Below are 27,029 nucleotides of genomic sequence, written 5' to 3'. Positions count from 1 at the left end.
TACTCCAACTTTCTTTTGATTGTATGATTAATGGCTTCTGATTTCTCATCCTGTTGCATGTTTTTAGTTTGAATTATATTTCAGCTGAACCAGTTTTATTTTGTAAGACTGACAGCCTCTTAAATGTATTGGATGTTTTATAATTGGAGTTTCACCTGAAACACTTAATAGCTGAATAGGGATCCCATGTACACCGAAGCTGGATGAAAAAGATGAATGCATGTCTGGTAGAGGCAGTGCAGTGTTAAATGTATTGGTACAAAGTTTAAGGCAAATGAATCCAAAGTGCTTTTGCTTTTTTGTGTTATGTATATCTGACAATATTGTAGCGCATGGTTTTGGAGTTTGGGGGTTGGGGGAATGCTGTGATATTACTGGGTTTTGGGTTTTTTTGGATTAGCATTTCTAAACTTTTTCCATGATAGTTTAGTTTGTTGTTCACCTACATAGTGGTACCTCTTGTGCTTCTGTGATAATAAAAGAAAACTAAAAAGTTTTCTTTATTGGATGCATTTCTCCACCCACCTACATAAACTGATAATTTTACATTTAGTGAGCTTCATACAGAAGATTTGTGACTTTGATTAAACAATTTACTATAGTGGAGGAGCACTAATATTGCATTATAAAGTCCATTATTTTTTGCTATACAGAGAAAAATTTTGCCATAATCCCATAAGTATCAAATTCTGCTTCAATAGAAAATCAGGACAGTTACAAAAGATCAGCAGGGCAGATGTCCAGACCGACTCCTGTGTCTTCAAACCACCAGGAGGCTCCACGTTACCGACAAGTACAAAGTGACTGGATCCTAAACAAAGAATTCATTGGATTATGGCTTTCTGTGTTTTTGTTTCAATAACTTCCTATTGACAAATGGCGCTTGAGTTGCTGACAGTGTGTCCTGTAAACTGCTTCATCTCAAAGTTATTGCCTCTAAAGTGAGAATAAGTTCCAATTCAAAGTTTTCAAATGTATTGAAACAAACAAAAGTTTGGAATCCAAATATTTAATAGGTACATATCAAGTATTATGACATGTATAAAATTTCAGATCACAATATGAAGCAATGAAACTCAGACTGGCATATGCTGCAAATCTTAAACGTCGCCACATAGAAATGAGAGATGATTAAAATAGAAAAGAAACAACTAAAATTTTAGAAAAATGACGTGTAGACATTGATCATAGTAAGCATTCTAGGAAAAGTAAATGAGACTTTTCAAACTTTTTTTCTTCAAGAGTGCAATAAAAATAAAAGACAGCACAGCACTGAAGCCAAGTGTCCACAAGACATCTAAAAATTGTTAGTACTGTAGGTTCACGGAGGGAAAAGAGGAGAGGCCAACGTCACAGCAGAGAAAGAAAGGAGGGCTATTAACCTGCCAGTCGATGCAGGAGGAAAATAATGTTTGAACAAGATTGAGCAACAGTGGAAATAATGCACATCACAGTTAGCTTGAAAGACCATAGCAGTATTTGTACTTGAATGTTGTTTATTAAAAGATTCCTGAATGACAGCAGAAACAAGGACGCCACCACAAACAGCTTGCAAATGAAAGGTGAGGATGTGATGTGAGAACTGAGGGAAGGGTGGGGGTGTCAGCCAGATTTCACGTCTGATCTGTAGGGTAGCATGACACCGATGCACAACATGTCATCTCAGCTTAGCTGTGCGTTAAACATGGCTTTGCCTTCACCTGTGAAGGCTAAAGGCCTTCACAGGTGAACGGGATGTCAATGAGGAAATTTCCCCACAAAACCAACTCAAGAGCTGAAATGGTTTCAGATCCAAGATCAGACATGCATCGTACTCCAGGTCCAGATACGGACCGGGTCGATGTCATCCACGGGGTGTTTTTGTTTGCGTATCAGACCTGCCAACCCTGGACATTTTAAAGTACCATCTTCGCACTGGAAAAGATGATCAAGTTAGGAAAAACACTCTTAACTTGAAAACAATCCACATCTTTGAGCTGTATTATATTTGGATAATTTATAATAGTAAATGTTTTTTAAAAAAACAACATAACCATAATTTGTATTTTGGATCTTTCTGCCACATATGAGATAATCAGGTGACACAAAATTAAGTGCTTAAGTTTCTGTTTTGTTTAAAATAAATTTATACATTTATTTATTTCCCACGCTGAAATATATCCAAGTTTTTAAAGCCTGTCTAATGACATCTTAATTGGCTCAGGGGACTTGAAATTATTTATCTAGGCCCAAATCTATCTATTTGACTACCATGGTTTTCACAATTCTGCCTATGGGATTGTGCATATAAGGTACATTTGATAATAAAGTTGACTATGACTTTGAAGGACATAAATCAAACTTGTTCTATATGAAAGTTTCTATTAAATATTCAGTATAATGTGTGAAAAGTATTTTGATTCACACTGTTCACTGAAACTCTTGATATCCTGTTAATAAAATCACTGAAACCCGTTACATTGTTACACACCACAGATCTCACACATATATCATCTTGAAAAACACAAAATATTAAGGTGGTCTCATTTGTGCCACGTAGGAATATCATCAGTCCTCAGCATGGGTTTAATTCTGCTCTTTCTGCCTTCTTAGATTCTACATGTTCAAAATAAAAAAATAAAAAATTCAGCATCTGAACCAAACAAAAAAATTATCAAACCTTAACTTCATAGTCTATGAACTGTTTTTTTTTTTTTCATTGGAAAAAGAAGTGCTAAATATGATGTAAAAAAGTGCAGCCATCCAGAATCAGAACCAAAGTTATGATTTGATCTAAGAAAAACAAACAGAAAACTGACCGGGCATTGGATGCCAACTTTCGGTACTGAACAGTTTTTGCTTGTCCTACAAGGCACTCTTATCAATATCCTGTTGTCTAACTGGTCTGGACAGTTAATGAACAATACGTGACTATGTCAGACTGGTCACGCAGTGCATAGAAATATATGTTCCTTTTTTTCCCCAAGGTCACTGAAACGGATGCATCTCAATTTTAGGAATGTACCTTGACAACAAATAACTCGTCATCCGCGTTGTGTGTTCACACCAGCGATGGCTCTGCGACAATTTGTGCCTGATAACCGTGGCTTTGCAGTAAAGTATTATTCTAAATCTACCGGAAATAACGAAAGCAAACGAATGTCTGCTGAGCACATGCTAACGCTCTTTGTGTGATGTACTGTTTGATTGTGGTTGCTAGGTAACACCAGTGATAGACTGCGGCACACCCTTCAGTAGTCCACCCCATGCTTTTTAAGCATGACGGGGCCGCCTGCTGATCCTTAATGTACCTCATTTAAGTATTTCTCAGGTGGACAAATTAACCGGAAACACCAGAACAGGCTCATCTAAAGTACATTGAACGTGTAAATATGTATGAAACATAATATTTATAAGTTTAACATCATTTCGACAATGCTATTGAATGAATCCTGGGAGTGTGCTTTTATCTTTCAACGTATTCTTACGTGAAAACAGTAAGTATTCCACTAGTTTTAACTTTGTACCGCGGGTGTCTAACCAGTAGTTTCCCCTGAGCTGCCTCGCAGCCTCCTGTCTTTGGTACGTTTGGGAAATAAATGAGTCCAAATGGGCACCTGTTGACCACCGCTCTGTTAACTGACTACATACTGCCGCTGATCAGACTTCCTGAAGCTCCAAGCAAACTACAGATAGTTTCCAGTGAAAATGCTAAATTTATCTCCTCAAGCTCCTGATTAATCGACAAAAATTCTGCTCTACGTCGATGATGAAGTGGTTCAAGGGTGTGAAACCTGTGTGTGTTCCATTTGGACCTATTGACATTCGTTAATTCTTGAATTCCGAATTTCACTTTGCGGCAACAAGCCAACTCCAGGGACGTCCCCCTGACCTACTTGCACGTATTTTTAATTATTCAGGTGGTGTTTGCCGTGCTTACACCACATTCAACAAGCACTATAAAACTCAGCTCAGCTCAGTATATTTGGTGTGATGCTGTGTGCATGGTACACAAAATGTGTACAGGTTGGCAGGCGTTTATCAACTGATTTCATGTTGACACCAGGGAGTGGGTGGGGCGTTGCCCTCAAACATTGTGCTGTGTGTCAATTTTATGTTAACGGTAAATAATGCACTGAAGGGGCAGTAACAACAAAACAAAAACAAACAAAAGCAAACACAAGGGATCATTTTGAGGTGGGTAGTGGGTATAGATCGGGGCAGTTTTGTGCATTTGTCGTTGTGTGGAAGGAGTAGAGGGGTTAACAAATGTCCTTGGTTGAATTCAGGCTGGTGATGTAAATGGAGACAGTCCAAAGTCAACAGATGAGGTCAGTCCCTACTGAGGTTGTTTGTGTATGAATGATTGTGTACATAAATGGCTGTATATGCAATATACATTTGCCCGTGGGTAAGTACAGTATGCGTGCGCAATGCGTTTAAAAGTGGAGCTCTAGGTACTCGATGGTATATTCAGGTGCACACAACGTGGGCTTATGTGCGTTTCTACGCGTTCTACTCGGTGTGTTTTTCGACCTCATCGGCCTTTGCTGTAGCCAGGAAAGAACTGGTCGAGCAGCATCTGAAGCGTCACGTTTTGGGTCATGACGTAGTCTTTGCCCAAATCGTGACGGCAGGCGGGGCAAGTGTAGACCTTCGCTCTGAAGGACCGCTGGAGGCAAGTCTGAGGAGAGAGGACAGGAGATGTAACGCAAGCGGACTCACTTCTGTGAAGCAGCGATTTGAATCGCGTCTGTTCGGGACGCACCTTGCAAACATTGTGTGTGCAGATGGTGGTGATGGGTTGGAAGGCCAGCTCCTGGCAGCACACACACATGAAGATCTGCTCCATTTTGCGCAGGAAATTCTTCACATGGACACAAGAGAGAATCAAATGGAAAATGTTTTACAGCTGTAGAAAAACAACTTTTAAAAATGTCTTTGCAGACTTTTTAGAAATATGTTCCTGACATTTTAGCCGTCTTCAGGTTCCATTTAGCTCTGCCAAAAAAAAAAAAACCACTATCAAGGAAAGGCAGCGATCCAGGATTCATACCGGCCCCTCTTTAAGGTTTCCCATGGCTTCATCCCAGAGTTTCTTGTTGGCCGTGTCCTCCCGGATCAGCAGCTGCTGCTGCTCCGACAGCTGGAAGGCCTCCTCTATCTTCATTCGTTTAGATGGAGGCTCTGCTGCTAGTGACAATTCTAGTGCGGAAACACAAATAAGACTTAAACAAAACCACAGCTCCTCTTGGAGAGTTGAAAAAAAACAACAACACACCGATCACATATATAGCATATAGAAACCATCTTAAGGAGAAGCTTTCACCTGTCCCCTACACAACACCACCTCGCCTGACCATTTTTGAGCTTCATCTGTGCGAGGACCCACCGCTATCTCTGTCCGTCTTCTGCTCTCCGTTACTCTGCGGCTCTTCCTTCATGCTGGCCATAAGCTGCTCCTCCTCTTCCTCCTCTTCATCCTCCTCCTGCTGTTCCTCTCCATTCTCCTCCTTCACCTTGAGCTTGCGTCTCCATGGCCTACCCCTGTTGGAATAGTGCTTAGTCCGGCCCCCTCGACCCCGTCTGGCACAGGCCTCCTTTTTTGATTTGTTGGCCATCGCTGCCAAGTATCCTGGAGGGTACTGCAGACACAGGAGAGACATACGAGCGCTAGGAGGACTACTGGATTTAGAAAAGTGACATGGTCTGCTTTTCACTAATGTCTAAAGATTAGATACCTTCATGTATGTGTAACATACATGAGGATACACTAGCAGTCACACCTGAACAGTTAAGCCCAGTTTTTTTATCCTCTCCAGTCCCTCGGGTGTCCATGGTGCTGGTTCCTGGTCATCTCGTCTCAGGAGGTACCGCCATACGAGGTAGCCACACTTTCCAATCTCTGGCCAGTACTTTACAACCTAAAACACAACCGGAATGACATTAAATGGATCACATTCACAGACGTTATAAATGTAACTATATGCAACTCAATGTAGTGTAAAATAAATGTAGCTACTCCTTAATGTTAAAAAACGGAATTTATTATTTTTTATTTATTTATTATTTATTGTTTATTCATTGTTTATTTATTATTATTATTTATTCAACATTAAAGTTGAACAGTAAAAATATGTTTCCTTGTTAATCTGTTATAATAAATCCTTTAAAGGTATTGGAAACTAATTTTAAAGTGATGAATATTTTGTTTATCATTATGAAAAAATGAAAGAATTTTTTTCCCCTGATGTCTGGCATCATCCCTGTCGTCAGGACCCCTTAAAATCTGCACTGCAGCAGCTTCTGTATCGGGCTCCCCATTAGGGGTCACGTCATCGGCGACACCCGTCGCTGCATCAGTCAGGGCAGCCATTACAACACAATACAATCAATGAAGCAATACATCTGATAAAATCATGGTTACCTGTAAGGTGAATGGTTGTTTCAACACCACCGGAGTTAAACACAGAGATAAGAATCTTTATTCAAAATACCTTGTGGAAAGGTTGGAGAGCAATGGAAAGCGAGGATAAGCAGGGTCAAAACGACCAAAAAACCCAAGAATCTGCCATGAGCACTTCACCCCGGATGATTTTGAAAGAGATTAGAAGGTAAGATCATTTTCAGACGACCCATTGTATTTATTCAGAATTCCCAAGGTTTAGTGGATAATAAATTAATGTCTGGAATCTACTGGAGGTATTGTGGAAGTATTTTTATGACCAGATTATCACGCAATAATGGCACTTGCGAAAAAGTAAACAATATCAAAAGTGATAGACAGGTCATTTTACTGAGAAGATCTGTGAAACTGAAACAAAACATACAAAAACAGCATGTCAGCCCCTGATCCTTATACATTCTTGAATACAAGACATGTTAATATAAACTAGAGTTGTTATTAACTGTAGTTTGTGGTCAAAGCACACTTCTGACCCATTTATTTTTAGACACCCTGACCTGTCTTGCTCTCACATAAAATGATGTGGAGCGCCACATTTGGCCCCCGGGCCTTGAGTTTGACACATGTTCTTTACGTCAACAGATACCAAAGAGTTACATGTTTGTTTGTAACTGAACAAATCTGTATTGAACAAACGTAACTAAACAAACCCATACCTTGTAAATACCATCGTAACGATTGCCCTCCTCAGGAGCGTATTTGCTGATGCGCTTGCCTTTGGAGCTTCGCACGACCCTAACTGGCTTTCCTGCCCGCCAGTTTTTCGACTCGGCCCCGTCTTTGTCGTTCAGGGGTGCATCGCAGTTTAAGGCCAGGGCTCTGCAGGAGTCAGACTTCAAGAGTTACCGACTGACAGAGGAAAGTTTACACTTTTGTTATTACAACTGAAATAGCTTTAAGATAAAAACATGATACGTGCATTATTTAAGCATGCACACCAGACATATTGAGCTTAACTAAAGTGAGAGGATCCATGCAAATAAACTGTAGGCCTCTTCTACTATTTTATAATATTGGATGTTCCTTTTTTTTGTCTGTCTACGCAAATAATAATTTTTGTATGCCAGAACTTATTGAAAAAAAGCATTTGAAAGAAAAATTACATGCAGTAGATTAGTGTTCTGTCCCTACACGTGAGTGATTTGCACATGACCTATAATAGCCCTCTTTCAAGGACAACACAGACTAATGAGCAGCAGAGTGGTTTGTGTTCCATGCACTGCCGCGTTTAACGTTACTATCATCTGATGGAGTGATAACACATAAAAACTGGGAAAAGAATGTCATCTTTACGTGTCGTACCTGTTCATGTGTGTCAGCGTTTGGTCAAAAGAGTGCTCTCCGATTCTCTTGTTTCCCGATAGGTCACGACCCCCGCTGCCTGTGTAGGTGAACTCATCCCCCCGGTCCTACGGCAGGTTATGGTAACCATAACAAATGGTGATCAACATGCCCCTCCCTCATTATTTGCATGTGGTGAAATACCAGGTTTACCCACCACTTCATCTTCAAAGCCACCAGCCAGGACGAGGGAATAGGAGCCGTCGTTACTGCGCCCATGAATACCACCGACATGCGGCCTGTGAACGCCCGCCTCACTCACCTGAAGTGTGAGGGACATATTATCCACAATTACACATAGTATTGTTAATATAAATCATATAAATCAATGGCCATAACGTCTAACCTGAACTCTGAATTTCCAGGTGGTTCCAACAGGAACACCAGGAATGGGTCCGTAGTGGTTCGAAGGAACAATGGTGCACTCCTTGGTCCGTCCCACACAGGCCATACCCTGCAACCAGGGTATCAAGACAGACAACAAGTTTAAGCTGCAAAGCAGGGAAATTATTTGGATTAAAAAGCCGCATCGATCACTTTTCTCTATGATGAACTGATTCTGAAATTATCAACATTCCATTTAGGAGCTGCTCAGATTTCAAAAGTGATAAGACAATAAAAGCTTTTTATTTTAAGGGTTATAAACTGGCAATTATGCAAAACACTAGTATAAATGCTGCCCGTCTAACAGCGCTTAAATGGGCCTAAACACACCAGCCGGACTGTTTTCAATTAGTCCACAGGGAAAGCATTCTCCTAAAGAAATGAGTTATTTTCCATTGTCAGTTCCAGGAAAGTGGCTAAGTCATACTTAATGGCATTGTTCATTTTACACTATAGAGGGAGGCATCAGGGAGACGGCCAAGCCAGAATGGAAAGGGGCCTGAAGATATCTCTAAATGTCGTTCTCTGACGAGGTTTTCATGAAAACAGTTAAAAACACTTTTACAAAACTAAAAAAACAAAACAATAATAATACATATCTCAATTTCTGCATAAGATTTCAGTTTAAATGTAATTTTGTCAACCTGCATAAAAAAAAGGGTTTAACAGATGAATATTCCACAAAATAATATGCAACACAATCTTTTATGCAAACCTGTATATCCAAAGAATTTTTTGTTGGACTGCAACACAAACACAGTTAAAATATGAGCGTCTAAAATCTGTCATTCATGGATCAAGATCTCTGGTGTTGCTCCTAAATTATAGCTTAAAAAGATTTTGCTGAGTATTATGAAATCATGGCGAACCACATCCTTTTGGATAAGAAATGACCTCATTTGAGTGGAACGTTATCGTAAATCAATCATAATTAGTGAATTCTAGGATTGCAAAATCCTTTTCTTTTGGTGAGGGTCACAGCGACTTTGGCTGTAAAACTCATGATGTAAAACCATGTTATTATTGGATGAGGGAGAATCACATGGTGTAAAGCCAAGTTGTCATAGACTGAGGCAAAACGCAACATCAGTCCTGTGTTCAAGGACATTTGGATTCTGTAGATGAACACTTGAATCAAGACCAAGACTAATTGTGCAGCTAATGTCATGCCTGACATGTTTGTAATCGGGATGGTGAGACGGACGGATCTCCGGAAACGACGACGCCTCCAGCCACAGCCGTCCCTTTCCATCTTCACCGACAGCCTTTGCTTCTTTCAGTAACACCCCTCAGGCTCAACAATAAAATTTACAGTAAGTCCTACAGAGGAGCAGCGAGTCCACGAGGCACACTGCGTGCAACTCAACATGTCTTCGGGTCTCACCTTTCCCCAGTCTCTTTGACTCTCAGTTGTTGCCGAAGGCATCTTGGCCTTCTTCTTGCTGGCTTTGAGCTTCTCTCCTGCTTTTACAACCTCGTTGGTATCATTCTTACAGGTGGGACAGTACCTAGAAGAGAGGAAATATGCTCTGTGCATCTATGAATGTATGCAGTGTGTGTGTGTGTGTGTGTGTGCATAAATGCACATAAATTCATCAAGCTACACATGCAAGTCCCTGAAACGGAAGGTTGAGATTTCCCTTTCATTAACTAAATGGCCACATTAGATAATCTTACACCTGTGACTGTATTCTGTCATTATTTCAATTTAATTCTAACCTCAATCTCCTCTTAATTACCGCTGGAATTCAATTCAGCTCAAACCAAACGCCATTAATCTTCAATCTCAAATGAATTACGACGTGCAAGGTCTGATGACTAATTGCCGAGCTACACTCTCTCTCTCTCTCTCTCACCAGTCCTCGTCGTCTGGGATGGTGGCGAGTGGCGGGTTGAGGCAGTAGATGTGGAACGCCATGTTGCACTCGTCGCATAGCAGCTGCATGTGAGCGTCCTGCTTGCCGCCGCAGACGCAGCAGGAGCAGAAGCGGCACTCCGCGTCTGGGTCAGCCTTGCAGTGCTTGCATTCCGGCCCGCTCTTTCCTGGATTGAAGACGCAAAATGTGTGAACAGACGAGGAATTATGTTGAAGTTCTGCCTCTATTTTTACCCTTGAGTGCGTACGTTTAAATGGTCCGTCTGAAGCTGACAGTGCACGAGCGCCGGGTTTCTCCAACTGGTAGATCTCATCCAGAAAATGAACTTTACAATCCCCGATTACATCTCCGGGACCCCTGAGAGGAGGGTAAGAGACGGATTACAATGACAAGACTAGAAAAGAAGCCTTTCTGATGATGTCACACAGAAATAGAAGAAAAAATACAGAAGATTCTAACCAAAGAAATAAAACACCATATCTTTACGCCCAACGTGTCACCCTCCCACCTAATAAGGAAGATCCTCACCCCAGGAGGATCTTGACTCGGAGCTCCTTGTTGGTGCGGGAGGTTTGGTTGATGCTCTGAACCTCGGCGTCGAACCAGAAGCCCCTCTCCTCCGGCGTCTCCATGTTGTAGTTGACCAGGACGAGCATCCCCACCTGGAGCTGGTCCCATCGCAGCAGAGTCCTGGCCCGCGGCCTCACGTCCACACGTCGCATCTCGACCACACCGTTCTCTGGGTAACTGGATGGGGTGGGGGAAGAAAAAGGGGTTAAGATCTTCAACTTCTCATAAAACTAGCTGTTATTATCTGATATTAGTTGTAGCCAAATGTTTAGAGACATTAAACCATACTACAATAGAGTGGGGGAAAAAATTGTTATTACAGTTTTAAACAGAAATACATAATAATAAAAAACCTGGCAGTTTGGTAGAAAAAAAAAACAGTAGAAATTCCAATAAGAGACAGACAAGGATTCCGAGATTCTACCTCGAAATCTACCTGGTAAGAAGGTAGTTTAAGTCAAAAATGCTGGACTGGACTAGTTGCAATAGTTATGTCTACCCATAAATACTCTCTTTTTAAGTAACCCACATTGCTAGCAAGTTTAAAAACCCACAGACGTCTCTCTACATATACAGAGAGTCATTTGTACACACCAGATTTCTGGCCGGTGAGGAGCGACGGATTACAGAGGATTTTCACTCCTATGGCTGCCGTCCATCTCCACAGAAAATAAATTTGATGCAGCAACCTTAATACCGCTGTTATGACACATTCTTACTTTTCTACTGACCCTCCTCTTTTTTGTTATACACATATAGATAAATTATTGGTCTGCAACATTTGATGCTTCTCAGTGAATGAAAAATGAAACATTCCGACTGGAGCAGTTTTTCCATTCCCCTCTTTTTTGGCTGGATTATTAAACTTCAGAGGGGTAAACAGGCAGATTTTGCCTTATAAAAAAAAGAGTCAACAGCTATTGCGCTAAGTTAAAATCAGCTAACCTTGCAGGTTTCCCACCTGCCAATTATCATTAACTAAGAATCAGGCTGGAGTCTGACATGAATTGACTGCTTTCTCACTTGCCGACAGCTGGTAACCGTTATAGCTGTTAACAATATGTTAATGCTCAACTTTAACTGCACCACATTCTGCACACTCAGGTCCGCCGACACGGTAGGGGGTGAAGGGGAAAGTGGAGAATTGTGCGCATGACTGAACAGTCTGCAGAGCCCAAACTGGGTACTTTCTCAAACCGTCTGCAATGCGTTGTTGAAAAAATGGCTCTAATAGCTCACATTTTAAGATGTTATCTACTCGACATACGCACCGAGATGACAATGCGACGTATTTTGGGCCGTTGTGAATGGATGTAAGGTTGTTTGACAGAGGCAGAGTGAGCAAGTCGCTGTGCACGACCTACGCATTTTCCCAGGAAGACAAGGCCGGAAAACAGCGGAAGGATTTTTTTTTTTTTTTAGGCCCAGGGGATTATGGAGGTTTTAGGTTGGGTTGGCTTGTGGGGTATAAAGAAGCAACACAAATAGACACATGTTAACGCACACAAGGAGAGGCGTAGCAACCTCAGAGAACAATGGAGCCCAGCATGAACAGGAGAACATGCTGCAGCACGAGGGAAGCAGACCTACATGTTCTGCAGAGGCACCAGAAACATTTGTCATACTATAAAATAATAATATTAAGCCTGTTGTGATGTTTAATATGATTACATGTTATTTTGCCAGTGTGGACTTTAAGGGACGGGCATTCTGACCTACACAGATGACAGGAAAATAGGATTGTACTCTTTTCATATACATTAAAAAACACAGCAAAATCAAATATCACTGCAATCATCTCAGTGGAGAAACATCATTGTCTGCCGCCTCAGATCTATTTAACATTTACAGCTGAACATTTACCGGCTATACGATGTGATGCAAGTGCATTGTGATTGAAGCCCATGCTGGTTTTGTGTGCATTAATGACAACATAGAATGTTTCTACCCCTTCTGTACTGCTATTTCATATGACTTAATGCTGATAAACAAATATAGTCAATTAATACTGTTATTTATCAGACCAAATCAAATGAAAGCATTTCTCTGCAGCCTTCGTACACAAAAAAACGTATCTGCAGCATATCTCGGCATCCATATAGATGTGATACAACATCACACAATATCGCAATAAACAAATTAAAATTGTGGTTTCTCAGTAACTTTTCACAAATCATTAAAATTATCCCACACGTTTTGCAAGTATAGCACCTGCTCATTTTTCGTGTCCACTGCTACACATATAAATACTTTCTTTGGAAAAGTAATACAGGTACAAAGTTTTCCACTGAAATACTGCTTCCATTATGTGAACAGCAGATATCACACAAGCCAAAAAAACCCCAACCCAGCTGTAAGGTGTAACATTTACTGCATCATGTATTAAATCTCTCCACACTGACTCAACCTGACTAGTCTTACATTATGACAGCGGCGAGACCCAAAGCTCGGAATTTAGCAGAATATTGAACTTTTCCTTGAGCTTTGGAATGAAGGACGACATGCTCCCTGCAGCAAACGAAGCAAAATCCTCTCAACAAATTCATCAATGCATGATCATTGTACCAAAATGAAGCTTCGACATAAACGGAATTAGTTGAGACAACATGAATAATCAACACAAAACCTCCAGACAACACTTCTCTAAGAAAAATGTACTTCCACTGATGAGCGGCGTTTCAAAACTTAATCTGATGTGAAACAAGCCACGTGTAATTGCTTCAGTCACCAGGAGAGACTGCATTCTCTCCCAATCTCATCTGCTAGTAAATGAGGCCAAAACGTACGGATGCAATGTTTTGAAAATGTGAATCTAAACTACGTTAATATGACAAAGTTAAGTCATGTAGGAAAAAAGAGAAAGCGTTTTCGGGCCTGATCTGCTCACTAAAACCTGATGTAGTCCACAGTGAATGATGTCCCTCCAGATATCATCATCATTTCTCTAAAATCTAAGTCAGACAGCCAAACACTGAGAGATTTCCTTTCATTTAGAGGCCAACCAATACAGGCCTTTGAAGCCTTTGCAGATAACATTGCAGTAATGCAGAACGTAACTAAGCAATTTATTACAAAAGCAATTAAGGCATTTTATTTGTATTTCCTATAAAAATGTATAGATTCATTAGCTGTGAAGACAAAGCTACAGGAGAATCAACACGGCTGTAGCAATGAAACTTCTCATATTCAATTACATCCTGTCACCTGCAGTCCAAGAGGATAAGCAGAAACAAAGAAAGGCTTGAAAACACGTTTAACTGCGTGTCCAGTAGGCCAGACGTTGTGACTAGGTTTAAGAAGGAAAACCACTGCTGTCTATAAGAAACGAATGGCTGAGACTGTGGCTTAAAAATAATACCCTGAAACTGCGAATTAAAAAAAGGTTTTTTTAAAATCATCACATTCATTAATTACACCAGCATTCTGTGAAGTTTTAATACTGTGACGGGTCAAAATGTCTAGAAAGAAGGGCTCCTGAAATAGCATGTCAAATATTAGTCGCACTAACTAACTTAACTGAAATCGAACTTAAGCCCCTCAATTAATTGTCGCTTACTAAGTGGCAAATAACACTGCCTTTCTCAGATAAAATAACTGCATAACATCGAACAACAGCTCCATATCCGGTGTGACTGCAGACACCACGAGAGAAACACACGTGTTAAGAATAGGATTAGCAAAGGTCAATTATAATCAAGCATCCAAGTGAGCCTCGAAAGTGATGCAGGTAAATATTCATGTAAACTGATTCTGAGAACACATCCGTGTTTCCTTCCAGTGGCTTCCCAAAGGGTCGAAACTGGCATACCAAATGTTACCGTTAGCCAGAATTCATAACACTTCTTAGTAGTACGAGTTTCTGTGAACGAAATTCTAGGAAAACTCCCAGAATTATGACAGTGAAAAATCTGTCCTTCAAAGCCGTGTCATACTAAAGATGAATTAGCTGGAGGGTGGCTCCTAAAATGAGAGATACTCAATAAAAAAGAAAAAAACTAGGAATAGGAAAGATGACATTTTAAAAGTTTGCCAATCAGAGAAAAAAATGACGATGGGAGGAAATCTAAAGAAATCCTCCCCAAAAGCAGAATGATTGTATTAAACGAATGTAACAGATTTGATTGTACAGAGTTCATCTCTATGGAAAAATTCCCTTCCAGAACTAACCAGATCAACCTCAAAAATTCTAAAGATCTTAATGATGAAAGAAATCCCAAAATTTTCAACATAGCTTGAAGGGTGCGGCCAAGGCGGTAACTCAAATTCTGATGTTTCCACCATTAAAAAAGAAGTTCCTATAACACCCTTGTTCAGGGCCCAACCTGTTCCAAACTTCGTAAATATCTGATCTTTAAAAATTAAGCCAGATTAAACTATAAATAAACCATAAATATATAAATCAAGACCTAAAAAAACCACATCTTGAAGCCATAACCTTTTTTAAATTTAGCATTGATGTGTAATATACAGGAACTGAACTTGAACTCCTTCCAGAGACTTTACGTGATAGACTACATGGGATCAAGACAATCTTGACACAAAAAAAGATGAAAAGTTATCAAATATTTTTCTGCAAACATATCCAATGTTTGTCCAGCCCACACTTCCGTATGCCAGTAGTCAGTTAATGACAGAGCCACCTGCTGGCAACAGGAAGTCAATCTTGGGTGAAAAACATTTGATTTGACATTTTTACTGCACCGTCTCATTATTATATACTGAACAAGGTCATATAACCACTAGACTTTCTCTAGCGCCACATAGTGGACGCAAATTACTGCCGTAAAACTTTTTTCCTTCATTCAATAATTCATCTTTAATACCCGTTTCTTCTGCTGTCGCGTGGTTGCTAGAACCTATCCCCAATGGACTTGTGGCGTGAGGCAGGGTACACTGCAAGCATGACGCCAGTGCTTCATGCAAATTCAGAGACATATTGATCTACAGATGTTGGGTAGTGAGATCTGAGTAACAATGGGGCGAGAGGTCCCATTCAATGCTGTTTGTGTTTTAAATTAAACTCTTGAAAAGAATGATACTTCAAGATTGATATGATCGGCTAAGAGTTTCCGTTGATCGCTCCAGATCTACAACTCTTTGTTTTAGGCTACGTTTTGAGCTCATTCAGAAAATCTTTGTATACAGTAGGCCCTTGAGATACGAGTGACTCAATATACTCGTTTTTTGAAACACGAGCCATCGCCCTGTCCATATTGTTGTTCAAAATACAAGGGAAAATCCGAGTTACAGGCCGGGCCTCGGGACACCGCTGCTAGTTGGCGGATGGGTACAACATCGGCTGTTACAAGTGTTCTCCAGACATCACCAGTGCATCACGGACTTTATTGTATTTTACATAATTTATATGTAATTATACACAGGTAAAATATGCATGTGTATTGGCTGATTTTTACAACCTTTTATTACAACGCTGGAACAAGTTAAAATGATTTTTAATTGTTATAAACGGATAACAATTTGTTTGAGATATGAACAGATTGCCCTACGAGCTCAGTTACGGAACAAATTAAACTTGTATCTCAAGGTACTGCTGTATGCGGGAGTAATGGTCTCAGTTTTAAGCCTCAACCGCTATGAGATTTGTTAATACACATCTTTTAAGCTCCAGTCGACAGCGTTATGAGGCACCAATAAAAAAACAAGATTCCATTTACATACCTACAACAAATCTATCCCTGAAGCTACAGAAACATAATAATATTTGTTCATTTTAATGTGTATCTGTTAGTCTCCAGAGACTCTTAAATATATGATGAGCTCAGCCAAGATTCAACCATGAACCCGTCTGAGAGAAACATGGCAGCTAATTTCATAGGGCTGATTTTTTTTTTCCTGGATTATGCTGAGGTGTTTGGGTGGGGGCAGGGTGGCGGTGGGGTGGGGTGGGGGTGTCTGCGAGTGTACGTGCCTGCAGGAAGGCGGACGAATTTTACACCCACTCGACACTTTTCTGGCAAACAAACCAGTGGAGGAAACCTGGAAATGGCTTTCAGGACTCAGGCGGATTCGAAGTATTTGAGTGAGAGATGTCATGAAAATACAATGATAACAATTTAGAGAAAAAAAAAGGAAATTGAACTCCCAAGTGAGTCAGAGAAACAAATAATAAATTGCAGATGCACTAACTTTGACAACTGTGGTTTAAACCTGGGATTTCTGTTGTCTTTTGTGTTTTCATTTCACTGACCGACAGATATTAAATAAAGCAAATTATGAACCTGAGCTAAAAACAATTTACTTTAATGAATAAATAAAACCATAGGAGAACAGTGGGGATGTAAGTAATTCTGCAATGTCAAATGGGGATCAAAAGCACATATTTACTACCAACCAACCTATGATTGAACTTCTGGCATAACTGACAAAATAAACACACGCGCGCACACGCACACACACACGTGCGCACACGCACACACACACACAAATATATTAGGATAGACGCAGTGAGGTGTCTATGCCTTACCAGAGTTCCGTTCACAGCAATTACAGGCAACAGCGAAAGGAGGCAAGCAAAGAAGTAATGCTCCTGAGAACTCACAAGTTACCATGGAAACATGGGATTTTGAATGAATTACTGGAATGGGAATGTGCAGGAGATAGAACCCAAATTGTAGCATCAACTACACAAACACCCCCCCATCCCCCTCGCTTGCTCGCTCTCCATTTCCTGGCCTGTCAGTGGAGGCTGCAATTCAACACATCAAACCAATGCTGCTGATGCTTGAAGCCACTGGTAACACACACACACACACACACACGTGCATGTTTGGTAGAAATTTTTTTTTACTGAAAGCGCTGCACAGGAGCAGCATGAGCGAATACAATATGGCCATAATTGGCTAGCAGGAAGCCATTTTCGCTGCTGAGCCACAACACGGCGTGAGCGAAGAAGAAAGGACACACAGCAGAGAGGATTCCAATCATGAAGAGCATTTTAACATCTAGAATTATTCTGGTCGAGCATTTCCGCAGCAAAGCGAGCCGTTTTACTTACTCCTCATATTTAATGTGGTAAATTACGTCCTCTTCTCTCTCTTTGGTCTCTGAAGCTGCAGTAGAGTCTGTCTGAGAGGTGGAGGCTCCGTTACTCTCAGAGCTCAACACAACATTATTCCTGTTAGTGTCTGTGGTTTGGCCCTGGCCATGAACTTGTCCCTGTTCCATCTCCAGCTTTCCATTAGCCTTTTTCGGGGGCCGGCCTACCTTGCCCTTAGTAGGCGTTATCTGTCCTTTGGGAGCATGTGTCACATTTTCGATGCAGGCCTCAAACCAGGCACCGATGCTGACATCTCTACAGTCCACCAGCTCGTTTATCTGAGAAGACACAAAGGTAGAAAAGTGTCATTTGTTTTACAACATCTATTCATGGTCCAGACAGGAGCTAACTAAGCTAATAAGCTGTAGAACTCGGTGCAAATGGATGCAATTAATCTTTCCGTCTCATCCATGAAGAGATGCATGTTTCCATTCAGGAGGTGATACGGTGGAATTCATTAGACAGAAATTAATTCCTGCATCAACCTGCTCACAACAAGGTCTGGGGATTACCAGGAGTAACTGGGTCACCATTTCCCAAAAGAAACAGCGCTGTTTAGTTGATCTCATAACTATTTTCTGGCACTTTTTGGGATAAGTAATGATCTGTCTATTTCAGTGTTACCACTTTAACTTCACTGGAAGATGTTACAAATAAAATAAATTCTTGGATCAACTAAGGTCAATTCATTAATTTTCTGACGCTTTATCCGCCGTAGCGGGTCACGGGGAGCTGGAGCCACACACAATGGAGCCACACACAATGACAGACAACCATGCACACACATACTCACTCCTACGGGCAATATGGAAACGGCCAATCAACCTGAAGCGCATGCTTTTTGGAGGTGGGAGGAAGCCGGAGAACCCGGAGAGAACCCACGCAGACACGGGGTGAACATGCAAACTCTGCACAGAGCGGGACTCAAACCCGGACCCAAAGTGCTATGAGGTGACAGCGCAAACCACTGTCGCCTCATAGCAAAAAAAAAAAAAAAAAAATCACTAAAAATTAACAACTATTAATTCCACATGAAATATTATATCATATTATGCACATACATTATAATTATGACCCTGTTAAAACTACTCAGCTGACAAGACTTAAGGAACTAAAGGATTCTAAGCCTAATGAAATTCTAGCATTTTAGGGAATCATCTGCACAAACTCGTTCAACAATTACATGGCTGACATCAGCTGAATTACTCAAATAACTTCAATAATAATAGAATTTTAGAGGTCCAAAAATATTCGTTTTGCATTTTAAAATCAAGACATATTAATCAGTTGGCATTGTCTATCAAGCAGTAATGCATGAAAATGGTGTTAAATGTCACAGTGAATGATCCATCCCATATGATTTGTTTTCTCTCCCCCTGCATTCACTGGCTTTCCTTAATGTGTCTCAAACAGGACAGAATGAGTCTGTCAAACCAACAGGTTTCATGTCAAATGTTGGAAAACAAAGAAAAAAATCGAAATCATTTCCACTACCATCCTCACCTTGTACACACCAATTCCTGGGTCAATCAGTGTGTTTCTGCTGGACGTCGGGGGTTGGGTGTCCTGGGTTGGACTGGGGGACTTGAACCCATTTTTGGCACTGGCTGAGTTACTGGTAGTGCTGGTGTCTGGCTTGGTTTTGTTAACAGTGCTGATTGTGACACTGCCGCTGTCATTGTCTATGTTGGTGGAGGTTTCCATGGCAGCAGGTGAGGCTGGAGGTGGGGAGCTGTGGGGTTCCGACCTGTGGTCAGGAGGAGGAGGTGGAGGAGGGGGTGGAGGGGGAGGAGGAGGAGGAGGTGAACTGCAAGCAACACCTGAGGAATCCTTGGGGGCGGGGCTGTCTGGTGGGTCAGTCTTTGAGCGAATCAGCAGCTGGACGATGTCATTGAGACCCACATTATAGTCGAACAGTGTCTGGCCATCTTCCATCTAAAAAAAAAAAAAGGCAATAAAAAAACAGAAATCTCCTGAAATGCATGAATTCGTACTGATATAAAAATATTGCACTGATCATTTCTTAATTATCTCCCAAACAAAATGTCACAAACGTTGAGCATATTCAACTGAAACAACATGAAAAAGTATAAATACACATCCAACTGATAAGACAAGAAGGGCGTGGCGCCACGTGATGTCCTCATGCAAACACACAAGGTAATTTGTCAAGGGCAAATAAAGAGCACTCAAGAGTGAAGACGACATTGAGCACAGTGAGATATAACAACTTTGTATTCTTACTGCATTAAGAAGCAAACAGGGGACAATAAAACACAACACCAGCACTTCATGATAAATCAACACGCCCTTAAATAAACCAGAAGTTGTTGCAAAATCTGTTCTCAAATGATCGTTTAGCTGGTGATTATAAGACCACAGATATATTCTCAGAATGAATCGTTTCAGCTTCTTCAATTCCTATGAAAAAGGAAAACAACATTTGGCATAACAAGTAATTCATGACTGCTACTGATCACATGGCAAAAAACTAATTTGGGCCAGTTTGCATTTCATTGAGGTCGTTGGCCCAAAAGAAATTGGGTGCTGAACTGTAGCTCCGCTCAGACACTGGTTTTCTTCAAGAAGTCGAGGAAATTTAAAAAAAAAAAAAAATGAGCGCATAAATTAAAGTGATAGGAGACGTAGCTGGGGGAAAGAAATGACTGGGTTGCTATGACAACCAAGCAAGAGCAGCACCACCACCACCATCACCACCACCCCACCCCACCCCTACAAATCTGATTCATATAATCTCTGTCAACACACAAACCCACCACTACCAAGAACGATCAGCATGACCCTTTCAGGCACAGCAGCTTATAATGATCATGGGGGACAAAAAAAAAAAGTAAATAATGATGTCCCATTAGAACCCACATTTCCTTTTGCACGACTGAGTGTTAAGTACACAGTTGAAGCCATGGCACATGTGCAAAAAAAAAAAGGCGGCATCCATTTATTTCAGCCTCCATCCCATAAGCCTGTTGTCCTGGAGTGGCGAGCATGGCCGCCGGTTTTTCCTTCTCCTCTTTCGTTGACAGCGAGGAGTAGTGTGGTCGAAGGCGTAGGTAGAGGGAGCGAGCGCAATTTTCCCCATCCCTCCCTGTTCTTAATAGTCTCATGAAATTTACATCAGAAGCGTAGCGGCGCAAACGGAGCCTGCTATACTCACCTGCCTGACGCGTTCTGTGGGAGTCTTCCTCAGCTTTTCTTTGTCTCCAACGCTTTGACTCGCTTCTCAGTTTTAGCCTCAGTAATTTTCAGTCGTCCTTCCCTCATGTTGCTTGACACTAGACTATAAGAACACGAACAGAAGATGTCCTGCACAGGCTGTATCATGTGCAGCGGACATTACTGGTGGTGGGTAGGATGAAGGATTATGCAGACGGGCATGATTGTTAGAACGTACCGTCGAATTTCATGCACCACACAAATCCTCATAAATTATTTCAAGCTGTACCCGCTTTCCACGTCGACTTCATCAGCCTCTGGTGCAGGATGTTACAGCACCGACGTCATTAATTATCACCCAAAGACACCTTAAAACAGAGAGCGGCCAAAAAAAATGCTTTAGAAATTCTTGAAGGTCAAGATGCCTGTGACAGAAATGTTAGCGTGTTGAATATCTGGGTGTGTGACGAACGCCATCGTCGAGGATGTGACATTTTCTGCATCGAACTTGAAGCAGAAAAGCGTTGCTTCTGGTGCAGTATGCTCATTACGTGACTCAGTTGAAGACCGTTCATTGTTTGGTGAGACTTCAGCCACGACAAAGGAAAGCGCTTGACTTAAAGATTCCACAAACACAACGATAGCCAGACATCCTTTGTGTTAATGTGTGTGTGTGTGTGTGTGTGTGTTCCCATTTACGTGGGTCTCACATTCTTGAGTGAAATTAAATTAACACCCTTCAACGAGGCTTTTTTTTTTTCTGCTGCTTTTAAGGAGCCGGTCTTTCAAAGAATTTTATTTTTTTATTTTTTTTTATTTTGTAACAGGAACCCAAAGCACGATGTCAGAAGAAAACCTCCAACAAAAGATGAGAGAAAATACAAAGAGAAATACCTGTGGATGCTGCCATTGTTTAAAACCACACTGAACATGCAGACGCAGATCAATTTAAAAGGTTAACATCAGCGATGTGGCATCTCCTCATTTCACGATAAACATTTAGCCAATGACACCAATTACAGGAAAGAAACTGTGAATATGAAGAAATATTGATGTAATCTCACACACATTATTGTGGCTCTCACATCACACAGTACAGTATCTATTCTAAGGCTTTTAACGCTCTGTGGAAATAATTCTGAAATTTTTGTAACCAAGCAACGCCTACTTATTTTCTACCGCCTGCATAAATGGTAGAATATACTGAGACGGTGCGTTAAAGTGGATCTAAATTGAAAGACTATGAAATCATGGTAAGCTATTTAATATTAGTGTCTAGCTCCAAGATGAGATTTAAAGGCAACGTGCCGCTGGAGGAAAGGAGATTTCATAGCAGAGCAGAAATTAGCCAGATTCACTGAGGCAGGCCTTCCAAAGCCGTTCCTCCTACACGGTTTGTTCTTCACCGCCGTCTCTGCCCACAGGCTTTCATAGCGAAACGCTGAAGAAAAACAGGTCAGATTTCCAAAAAACAATGATGGGGGGTGTGTCTCTGGGCCTGCCATGTACTGGGTTCCCATCTTTGATCGTATATCGTTCATTTTGCCAGAAGCTAGTCATCCCCCCCGAAAAAAAAAAAAAATTCCACTGTTATTTTGGGAAATACCTGGAAAGGTGATCAATGTCTTTTTTTTTCAGCTAAATTGCTTTCATATTGAAATTTTATTCCACCAAAACGGATTAAATTACTTTGATAATATAAGGTCATCATCTTTGTTTTCCTGATGACACCAGCTGTGTGTTAAGTGTAAATTAGTGAAGAGAACACTGGAACTAAAAAATGGTGAATATTAATGTAATTTAGTTTAAGTACGAGTCTGAAGCCTTCGTGTAAATATTACCATTCTTCTGACACTAACATATAATTGTATTATAATTGCTGCTTTGTTAAGAGCTGGGATTTAGGAAGAAAAACAACTTCTTCAGTTTCATGACTCATAATAATTTAGTACTTTAGTTCAAACAGTCATATGCAAAAAAAAAAGCAAAAATTCCATTCATGACATGAAGTAGATTAAAAATCAGCAATGTGTGTCTAGCAGGATGCAATGCTGTGTTGCGGACATTCTGATCACAATGGAAAGTAAACCTAAGAAACCCTGATCAACAGTATGACCTGTGCAGAGGAAGAGGAGGCCCCGCTGTTTACAACGAACTGACAGGAGATCACTAAGCAGGCTAGGAGCGGTGGAAGTGTAAAAACACGTTGGAGTGAAAGCCTGACTCTTTGTCTGGCCTATCTATCGAAGAAAGGTGTGATTGTTTACATGCATGGCTGCACCCAACTCTACTTCCCCTCAAGTTCTCCACCAAAGTCTACAGCTTTATAATAATGAAGGGAAAAAATTATTGTCATCCGTTTGATGACAGTGCAACAAATCCAATATCTAGGTCACGGCAACGGTCCATAGTTCAACAATAGGCAGCAGCAAACAGTGGAAACCATTTAGACGTAAAACATGTTGCCGCCTCAGCGGAAAAACAAAACAAAACAGTGAACGACCATTTATAGAGGAAAGACACAGACTTGACGCGAGCTGAGCTTTAAGCCACTTAATAAGCAGGGAAAATGTTTCCTGAACCAGTAAAGTGAGTACGGGCGAAGAGCAGGAAGGCTGCACAGACGGCGAAAGTCTGACTGCGTGTGAATGTGAGAGACAAGAAAAATGCTTTTGTTAAAAAGTGAATCAAGAGACCAAGTGTGGATTTCTGCAGACAAAACTGAAAAACCCATAAAAGAAAGAAAAAAAAACCAGGGAGGCAAAGTTGTGTAGCTGCTGGCTCGAGACCCTTCTGACTGAAGGGCAAGCATGACTTTGAACTGGCGAGGCAGCGCGCGCACTGAGCTAGAGGGAAAAACAAGACGCCATTTTGAAAAGGAATTAGACTGAGTTATTCTGTTACAAGTCCACATCCCAACAGAAACGCAGTTCTAGCACGCAAAGGCCACTAGCTACTGTGTGCTGTGCGTGTCACTCGCTCAGTCTTGGCATTACTTTAAAACATGGAAATCCCCTAATCACCCCCCACCCACCCACCTCCACCACCACTACTACACACACACACACACACACACGCATGCATTTTCCCAGTAAAATGAAGGAAGCATGGGATTTCACCATGCAAAGGTCTCGCATTTGAAAAACCGCCGCTCAGGCCAAAGCAACTCATCAGGACACCGAATTAATTGCTGATGAAGCAAATAGTGCACATGATTTGATGTTTTTCTGGAAAAATTGCTCATAAGAATAGAATTAGTTCACCGGTGTAAAATTCTAGACCTCTATGAACCGCTGCCTCCAAAATGTTATTGGTGCATTCAGTGACATCCATGTTAACACTGGATCACACCACTTCACAGCAATGTCTAGCCATTATTAGGATATCATCTAAAACACGCAGGAGTCTGCAGAGATGGACGCGTGTACAGTATCCTACAACGGAACAGTACAATAGAATGTTACAGACAACTTGAAGACGTAAAAGAACATTTGCAAATGCATTCTAACTCTACCTGACATGTATAAATGTTAGACTCCATGTAAACAATATGACACCACAACATCATGGTGGGTTGTTTGAGCAGAAGAGCATAATGGCTCGGCTGAGTCATAATGTGTGAATACCAGTTGGGTAATGTTAAGCTAAATGTTAAATAAATCATAGCACAGGCGTCCGTTAGCGAGTACAAGCAGAGAAGAGGCATCCTCCATCTATTAATGGCAGGATGATGGCTTCCACAAACCTCCCACACATTATAAAAATTATGACACCGTGGGTCAGTCGTTCTCTGTTATGTTGATCATCCATCAGACACCGAAGCGGTGGTTATGTGAACAAATACGACAAAAACAACAAGAACCACGACAGATGCACACAGAACAAAGGATATACAGGATATAATTATGTTCCATTGATGATTCCAATAGTAAAAATCCTTGAGATCAGTAAGTGTTTTATAAACTGTACCACTCACTCTAAACTGTATGCTTCCGATCACCTGTCAAGACACACAAACACACGTGGTCGACAGAACAGTCGGCGGTGACAGTTATTTTTCCCTTTTCCTGCAGAACAATAACACTTAGTAGCATGGCACGTGCTTCAGTAACTGTATCAGGGAGAGAAAACGCACATAAATATCTGTTCACAGCAATGTTTGAACTATTGTCCCACTAAAGCAACATGGTTCTATCAAGTGCCACTTTCTTATCAGAAGAATTCTTACATCTTCCAGCCGGGTCATAGATCTAAATGCAAAACATGGAGTGTTCAGTAGTTTTACTCTCAAATCAATAATTTTTATGACGTTTTTTCTTGTTTCAAAACCAAAATATGAGGACATATTGGCCCAAAATCCAAAATCAAATTGTCAGATGTAAGTGTAATGTGTTAAAACGACTGGAAAACAGAAAAAAAAGGATCAAATCCAATAAAAAGTTGTGCTGAGTAATTCTATGACATCTACATAATATCAGTATCACATATTTAGGAAAATAACACATGTAACTTAGCATTTACATAACAATCAGTTAAAAAGGTTAAAGCCATGCCAATTCCTTCAAAATATTTGTAGCATTTTTATACATATTCAACCTGCTTTTTTTTTTTTTTTTAATTAAACATTAAAACTGTCTTCATTTGAAAAAATTCTAGACAGACGGTGCCTGAAATTTCAGGTGGAAACTCTTCAGCTATTTCATGAGCTGCATTGCTGGTGCAGACAGGTTCAGGGTGTGTTAACCCCCCCCCACTCAAAAAAACATAGTTTAATACTGGTGTGGAATCAGCAAGGAAATCTAGAAATATGTATCTTGGGTTGGAGTAAAATTTATAGTTTGTCAAACTGGATTCAATTTCAAACACGTCTGGCAACGTGCTCACCCAAGTGATTTGGGTTTCTCTGTTATATCTGACTTGATATTTGCACGACCGATCTGGAGCGATCATTAAAACACACGTTGAAATGTGCGTCTCGCTGGTAGGAATGGGTGTAAACACAACTACACTTGCATTTATATGTCACGGCACGTGGAACCAGGAGTCCCCTCCTCCCTCAAATTATCATTAACATCATCATAACACGACACATGCACAACCCTAGAGGACACACTATTGGGCTCAGACAAGAATAATAAGACAGGTGAGGGGTTTAGGTAGATGTGATCAGACGCTGCTTGTTTACTTGTTTACGGCGATGCCCCTTTTTTTCTCTCCGACGTAAACAAACAACATCTTCGGCGGTGACACATTTGTTGCATGCGGGTCCCGTCGGCGCCAACACAAACAATGTGATATAGCAGGATTATATGGACATACAGTTACATAAGGGCCATTTTCCCCCTCATGTCTGGTACGTTAAGTACCCGGGCCCTTGCGCAAGAACTAGTGATGAATTCGTATCAAAACAGGAAGCTCGGCGCGGGTCCGAAACATCCTAAGACCACCAGAACCCAAATCCTGCCAAAGCATCAAACACCCTCCTCTGTTGCGTAACGGGATGACACAAAAGGTTAGGTCACATTTACCTGCTTCCCTCGGTAGAACAGGCGCTGTTGTTGGGGGCTTACACTGAAGATGTCCTGTATTTTCAACCGTAAAGACTCAATTTTGGTCAGTCGAGAAAGATCCTCAACGGTTCGCGTCTCTTTCCCGTCTATAGTGCGAACCTGGATCCACATCTTTGCGATGCCGCCCCGTTACGCTTCGAATAAGTGGCGGATGGAGCGGGATTTGAACACGACTTTTTGTTTTGCGGGGGTTAAATCAGACAGAAAATGAAAAAAAAAAAAATGTTCAGGGCTCCATTGCGATTTTCTCTGCAGATGTAGCGTCGGACTGGTTCGCGCAGGAGGTGCCTCACATGAGGTCGCGGCGCCAAGCAAAATCTCGCGTAATAACGTTCAAACGCGCATAGCTTGTATTTAAAGGCGCAGCGCCACGCGAAGGACGCGCCATGCCTGGTGTTCACGAGATGAGGCGTTATTATCGGTCTTAGAATAAACTCTTGGGGATCGATCAGCATTTGAAAGCGTTTGCTTCTACCTCTACTCCACTCGTTGACATATGTGCGAAAACCCGCCACTACATTTGTGCGACACATTGCGTATTACTTTCCAAATCCAAAATAATCTAATGCATAACATAATGCTGAGGGGCGTTCAAGCTCCAAATAGTGTAA

At 41.1% G+C, this 27,029-nt stretch overlaps 1 protein-coding gene across 1 annotated transcript; it reads right to left on the bottom strand.

Annotated features, from left to right (window-relative positions):
- Nucleotides 1–982: 982 nt before the first annotated feature.
- Nucleotides 983–26,711, bottom strand: LOC137608588 (E3 ubiquitin-protein ligase UHRF2-like). Its single transcript, XM_068335081.1, has 16 exons — nt 26,377–26,711; nt 19,178–19,609; nt 17,633–17,952; nt 10,576–10,794; nt 10,295–10,404; nt 10,027–10,213; nt 9,555–9,678; nt 8,133–8,240; nt 7,944–8,048; nt 7,748–7,854; nt 7,102–7,264; nt 5,766–5,903; nt 5,372–5,624; nt 5,036–5,184; nt 4,748–4,846; nt 983–4,663 (listed from the first exon to the last, which is right to left on the bottom strand). Exons 1-16 carry the CDS (start codon nt 26,527–26,529, stop codon nt 4,517–4,519), a joined length of 2,814 nt encoding a protein of 937 aa, XP_068191182.1. The 5' UTR covers nt 26,530–26,711; the 3' UTR covers nt 983–4,516.
- Nucleotides 26,712–27,029: the final 318 nt, after the last annotated feature.

The sequence above is a fragment of the Antennarius striatus genome, chromosome 15 (genome assembly GCF_040054535.1).
Source record: "Antennarius striatus isolate MH-2024 chromosome 15, ASM4005453v1, whole genome shotgun sequence".
NCBI classification, from domain to species: domain Eukaryota; kingdom Metazoa; phylum Chordata; class Actinopteri; order Lophiiformes; family Antennariidae; genus Antennarius; species Antennarius striatus.
The sequence above is the reverse complement of the archived record's forward strand: the minus strand, read 5'-3'. Positions and strand labels throughout refer to the sequence as shown.

Coding starts and splice junctions, on each gene's coding strand:
- LOC137608588 (XM_068335081.1), bottom strand. CDS start 26,529: ATGTGGATCCAGGTTCGCACTATAGACGGGAAAGAGACGCGAACCGTT. Junction 19,610..26,376: donor TGTTCTACCGAGGGAAGCAG/GTAAATGTGACC, acceptor TTTTTTTTTTAG/ATGGAAGATGGCCAGACACT. Junction 10,405..10,575: donor CGAGTCAAGATCCTCCTGGG/GTGAGGATCTTC, acceptor CCCTCCTCTCAG/GGGTCCCGGAGATGTAATCG.